Source organism: Marmota flaviventris, chromosome 3 (genome assembly GCF_047511675.1).
Source record: "Marmota flaviventris isolate mMarFla1 chromosome 3, mMarFla1.hap1, whole genome shotgun sequence".
NCBI classification, from domain to species: Eukaryota; Metazoa; Chordata; class Mammalia; order Rodentia; family Sciuridae; genus Marmota; species Marmota flaviventris.
Genome location: NC_092500.1, coordinates 94237195 through 94244006, shown reverse-complemented (window position 1 = coordinate 94244006; position 6812 = coordinate 94237195). Strand labels below are relative to the sequence as shown.

General features: G+C 38.8%; 1 protein-coding gene across 1 annotated transcript in view; it reads left to right on the top strand.

Annotated features, from left to right (window-relative positions):
* The first annotated feature begins 905 nt into the window (after nt 1-905).
* LOC139705088 (receptor-type tyrosine-protein phosphatase O-like) overlaps nt 906-6812 on the top strand; it is a 55648-nt gene continuing 49741 nt past the window's right edge. Inside the window, exon 1 of the mRNA XM_071609293.1 lies at nt 906-1097. Coding sequence (XP_071465394.1) covers nt 906-1097 — 192 coding nt within the window. The remainder of the gene's footprint in view (nt 1098-6812) is intronic.

Genomic DNA, 6812 nt, shown 5'->3' with positions numbered 1-6812 from the left:
TCCAGGATCTTATAGTCTGGGGATGGTAGTATAATAGAGTCACCAAATTTTTAGTTAAAAAAACTCCCTTGAGTGCCAGAACCCCACATCATAATAGAGCAGCTTTGAGAAATCCATTTAATGTCTTTGAACTTCAGTATCTTCATCTGGTGAATCGATATAACTTAATGAGGTATTTTGAGGATCCACTGAGAAAATGCATCTCAAAATGCTCTATAATATATAAAATAGGATATGTGGCCATGATTATTATTATTATTATCTTGCATATCACAAAATCTTGGCACACCTCTTCAGCATAGCAAGTCTTTTTTGTCAGGTTGAATTAAAATGTCAGGTTGAATTCTTTCCTCAAGCATGTTTTATTTAATCTCCAAAGTTAAGAGTTCTGCAGAACTTCCCCTCTGAATCCATGTTGGAAGCTGAAAATGATTACTGCATTTTTTATGTATAATAACTGTTATTTTACACATACCTATGCTAACTTGACAAGGAAATATCATTTGTGATATTTTTAAATTAATTCTTAATGAGTAACAGAATCAAGTCATCATTCTGCACTGCGGTTGGGAAAAACAAATAAAGAAGGGCCCAAAATGAGCATTTATCAAGGAAGTGGCCGTGCACCAATGGCTGACCCTGGCATACAAATGCATTCTCTTCAGCAAGAATAGCTTTATGTTGTTGTACTAGTGATTCTTACGGAAGCCTTTAGACAATGCCTGGACCCTCCAGTTTGCTAACTGTTCTGTCGGTTGTATCCTCTTATCCTGGGCTGCTTCACACACTTCTATCACCTGACTGACATTTGAGTTTGGACCCTTTTACCTAATAGGGGCATAAGAGATAAGCTTCTGTGTGCTGAAGTTTTAAAGACAGAAGCAAATGTATCTGAGCATTAAAACATGAAAGGCAGAGCTGGTGTGAATGTGGGCTCAGGTCCAGAATCCCTCATGAATAGAGAACTGACATACTTAGGATACATGCAAGGGAAGTCTGATACTCCACAGCAGATTGTACGTAGATATTCAACAAGCTTGTATCAAGACACTGCTGTATGGGCTTCAGACCAGATTTTAGTACAAAATAATCACAATGTAAGAGAATGCTATTTATTATCAGCACCATTTTTTATCAACATCATTGCTGTTAATCCTAGATGCAATTCTAGCAAGGACAGAGGTGCATAGAGTGTCTTTTTATTTGTTACCAAATATAGCAGGACCATTGGGTCCTGCTCAGTTTCTACCACATGTTTGTTGGTCAAAATATATCCAAAAAAATGACTAAATAAATAATGGAACATTGGGTGGGGGAGCTACCCTTCTCCTTGGAGAACTATATCCAAATGAGGCTCTGACAGACAGATTCTGCAAAATCAGTTGTAATTCTGAGAAAGTGTCAGGAAAAGCCCAGGCAGGGCAGCTCTCAGACTTCGATCTTCCTGAAGGAACTGAAAGGAAGGTCTATCTGCATGGAGGTTTCCTGGGACCTGGAAAGGTTGTTAAGTGGATGAGTTGCATAATGTCTGCACAGAACGGTAGCCATAAGTGCTATCTAAGCACCAGATGTCATTAATACTACTGTTTAGAGGAGTTGAATATCCTATTGCTTTCTATGTGGTGACCTTACACAGCAGAACTTTCCTGATTGTTCCTCTAAAATTCCCTCTAGGAAGTTTGATCACTATCTAGGTGGCCAGCTGGAGTGCTGAGAGTGTCCTACATGCATGTCACTTGAAAAAACTTGGTTCAATTTGCTTGAACTTTCATCATGTCTCACCTAAACCTGGGCAACAGCTTCTTTACTGTCCCACTGGCCAGATCAGCCCTGGCATTTGATGTGGCCCATATTCCTGACTGTGTTGGTCTTTCTAAATCATGATCTAATCATTCCACTTTTCTGCATTAAAGTGGTTCATAATTTTCTTTGAACTAAAAAATATTCAAACTCCTTATCGTAGTGCATCTTGGACTTAGGATTTCAACTCTTGTCCCTGAGCACCCTACCCACATCTAATCACTCCAGAGGACTGTGGACCCTCTTCCCACTTCAACAATGGACTTTTGTAACCTGTGCTCCTCTAGCAAGCTTCTGAGCATGTTTGGACATCATCTCCTCCTTGAAACCTCCTCTCACACCCCTCTATATAGGCAGACTGAAAGCTTCTTGATCTGTATGTATATTTATGGCACTGAATGATTCTCCTGGATTGGTCAGGACTTTGGGCTGCAAATCTTGGAAGTCCAGCCCAAACATCTTAAACTATAAACTGAACATATTCACTCACGGCATCAAATTGCACAGTGGTTGGATCTCAGGGTGACTGTGATGAGGACCTCAGACTGAATCAGGGGTTTTTCCTTAAACAATATCTTTATCAGACAGAAATTACAGATATTGACTTATCCAGCTTTGAATTCATGAATACTTTAAACCAGAGAGTAAAAACGAGCTCCTTCGGGGCTGGGGTTGAGGCTCAGAGGTAGAGTGCTTGCCTGGCATGCATGAGGCACTGGGTTCGATCCTCAGCACCACATAAAGTAAAATAAAGACATTGTGTTCACCTATAACTAAAAAATAAATATTAAAAAAAATTTTAAAAAGAGCTCCTTCCAACTCACGCCAGCTATAAAAATCCTAAAGGAAGCTTGCCTGCTCAGTTTGCCTGTGCATCATGGTGAAGGAACTGGGTGATGCGATTCACTCAGAGTGAGTTAAGGTACCTGCTCAGACCTGGGGGTGGGGTACCATGATTAGTAACAGTCATCAGGACCTTATCTGTTTTAGAGTAAGAAAAAAAGCAGTGCTCCCAGAAAAGAATCCAAGAAGGGATTCCAGAAAGAAAAACAGACGTCAACTGGACTATTTTCTAAAGTCTCTGACTAATAACACTTCCAATTATGTTATAATTATATATATTTTTTGTGCCTCTCTCACTAGAAATTGAGCTCCTGGAGTTCAAGTACCTTGTCTCACTTATTTGCCTATCACTAGCACCTAGCATGATGCCTGATGCCAAATTGGCACTTAGCTAATGTGTTTGTTGTTGAATTAATAAATGGATAGCTCTCCACTACTGCTCTGTGAATAAAACATCCAGTGCACATAATTACAGAATACTCTAGTATTTTGAAGTTAGTTAAGCAAATATTTATATAGCCTTTATAATGTTTTAAATGTTTTTTTAAGTGCACTATAGTTGTACATAAGAGTGGGGTTCATTTTGACATATGCACAAATGCTTTAACACACTCCATTTTAATCTTCAGTATGTCCCCTTTCCCTCCCTTCCTCACTTTATTGATCTTCCTTCTATTTATTTATTGTTTTTAATTGGAATACTAAAGTAATATATAAAAGTGGAATTCATTGAGATATATTCACACATACACATAGCATAATTTCGTCAATTTCATTCCACAGTTCTTCTCCTTTCCCCTCCCAATCTCTATAACTTAAAGGTCATTGAATTATTTAAATTCAATGACCTTTGAAATGCAACTAGCATTTTTTGTGTGTCCATAGTACTAGCATTTTTTTAAAGACATTAATCTTTACAGCAATTCCATGAGTTTTGTAGGATTGCCCCTATTTTAGAAATTAAGAACATGAAATTAAGAGATCCTTGGCTTCCACAAGCTCTCACAGTTAACAAGCCACAGGGCAAGAACAGAAACTCAGGCTCTCTGATTCCAAGTCTAGTGTTGTGCTCTTAAGCAAATTATTTAACCTCTCTGGGTACAGTGAGGATAATAACACTTGTCTGAAGATTGCTATAAGGAGTAAAAGAAAAAGTATATATAAAATGCCCAACACAAAGCCAGGTCCAGATTAGGGGGTCAATGTGAAATAGTTGCTACATTTGTCTCAGACAGTGGAAGGCCTCCCAGGATTTCTGACCAGTACCTACCTCTGGTCAGTGCTCTTCTTTGTCCTACACCCCAGGGACACATCTGTATTTTTCTCTTCTTTATTAATGCTCCCCACTGTGGCCCCAAAAGCTTCTCTCCCCTAGGACTAGCGATTCAGTTACAGGCTCCTGAGCTGCCACTTGCCTGCTGCAGCCAAACATCCAGGCCTGCTTTGCTGCCTCAGGTAACTGACCTTTAGTTCAGGAAAGATAAATACCAAGAGCCATAAGGAGATTTGTATCTTAGATCTTGTTCTGACATCAATTAGCTGTGTGACATTTGCACCGCTCTTCTCACAAGTAGAAAATGAGAATGTTGGACCAAAGAAACCATTACATTAAATTTGGTTATATAAAGAAAACTTCAGTGAATATATTCTTATTGCAGAGTGAAGCAAGACTATTACCCAGTTTCCAAAAAGTGAATTTTAAATATTTTAACAGTCACCAAATAAATCAGCATTGGCCATGCCTAATTTTATCAGATCCATTTCTTTTGCTTCCAACTATTCTTTCTTACTTTACTTTCTAGCAGGGATTTCAGGCCTGCAACAAACATTCAGAATTTTTTCCTGAACATAGATTCCACGACAAGCTAAGGCAGAGGGGCTTGAGAAGAAAGCAGTCACACAGACGACATTTCTTTCAGGCTCACTGCCTAGATCTCACTTGGCCCACTGCCCTCTTCTCATTAGTCCCACTGCCTGAATCTGATTAGCCACTCTGATTTATTTTTGGCAACCTGGGAGTGCATGGGCCAATGCTTATTTTCATGGCTCATACAATCATCCCCAAAGCTGTCGTTAGCATTTGGAAGATTAGTCCCTTCTCTGGAAGATTTCACTGTCTATGAAGCACCGTGACACATTAGACATGCACTTCTTAAACACTTACAAAATCGAGTGCATTCATTCCTCTTTTTATCATCACAACCACCTTCAGTTATTGGCTGCAAAACACAGAGAAAAAAACTCTTAATAATTAAAAATTTGTGGTTTGTAAATTTAATGTATTCTGAATTAGTGAATCAACTTCTACAATCAATGAGAAATAAAAGCCAGATTTGAGTGCTATTGGATATTCAGTGTTCAACTTATTTATGCATTGGTTAATAGGTTTTTCTGTGATGCACTAAACACTACTATTTAAGGGAAAGAAGTGAATAATGAGGAAAAAGAAACAAATAAGTATTTTCTCACAAAAATGAAACTTTCAGATATATCCCATACATGTATGTGTGTATATGTATTTTGTTGTCCAAAATATATATTCATTAATTAAATATAGATTAATATTTGTGGACAATAAAATATACTATTAAAAATAATTACTTTTAAGTCACTGAGCTGAGTGAGCACTTTCTTCCACCAAGCCCTTCTGCCCTGATGTTCTGCCTTGCCTCAGGCCCAGAGAAATGGAGTCAGCCAACCATGGACTGAGATTCCAAATAAATTCTAAAGTACATTTAATATTTAAAAATTATCATGAAAAAGTAGCATATTTCCAAAGGTTCGATGTTTGGTCAAATTTTTCAATAGGTTAAAAGCAAAAGTGTTTTCTCATGAACCCCTGGTTAATATGAAAATATACTTATAATCAGAATTCCCATTTCACTAAGCATTTCATGAATAAATAACCACTGACCGCCACCAAACAGAAGCTCCCTCTATGGTTGATCTGTTTTGATCCCTAGCACTTAGCACACTGAGTGGTGCCTAATGGGCTCTTAATGAGTATATCAATTAATAACTTCAACTAACCTGATTGAAATTACACTTTCCTTTCCTCATAACTGGGTCTTTACTGGGCAATGAGGATAGTCTAGATGTTTCCAAACCATTTCTTGTAAAGTTTGTTGTTATGGTTTGGCTACAAGATAGCTCCCATAAAGCTCATGTGTTAGGCAATGCATGAATGTTCAGTGATGAAATGATTAGTCTAAGAGAGCTGTAACTTAATTGGTGAATTCATCTACTTTTTGGATCAATAATTTGAATGAATTACTGAATAGTAACTATAGGCAGGTGGCCATGACTGTAGGAAGTAGATCTCTGGGAGCATGCCCTTGGGGATTGCATCTTGATCCTGGCTCCATGTGCTCTCTGATTCCTGGCTATCAAGAGCTGAGTGAGCAGCTTTCCTCCACCAGGCCCTTCCACCCTGATGTTCTGCCTTGCCTCAGGTCTAGAGCAACGGAGTCCAGCCAACCATGGATTGAACCTCTAAAACCATGAGCCCAAAATAAACTTTCCCCTCCAAGTTGTTCTTGTCAGGTATTTCAGACACAGTGATGAAAAGCGGACCAACACATTTGTCTATAGAGAATCACAAGGAAAGCAGAAGGAATAGAAAAGATGATGTGGTGGAATTTGTAGAGAGATTTAAAGTAGAAAAGATGCTATGGTAAGGAAAAAATGGAAAGTTTAAAAAGCACTATTGAAGAACTTGGGTATATACATACCAGTTGTGTTGGCTATAGTTTTATTGTTTTTCTAGTGCCAAATTTTTAGTCAGGAATATTCTAACACTGGTGAATTTTTATTAAAAGAAGAGATGGTTAGCCAAGAGTGCTTGTTAAAACCAACCTCCTTCTTAGCTGTTTTCCCCCATCCTAGCAATGCATCCACCCAGAGGCCACAGAAGAAGCTAGAGTGAGGGCTCTTTGTTTTGGTTGGGAAATGCATCTTGTTCCCTACACTGAAGCAAGCTGGCAGTGCTGGAGGAAGTTTCCATGCCCCCAAGGAATAAAGGATCTGGCCCCTTACAGTTGGCAGCAGCAAGAAGGTGTGGGGGGCTCTAAGGATAAGCAAGTGTTAGCTCTCAGCATGTGAGGCAGAAGGGGAAGACAAGAATAGATGCGCCTTGAATGAAGGACTCTACCAAGGCAGATGTCAAATGA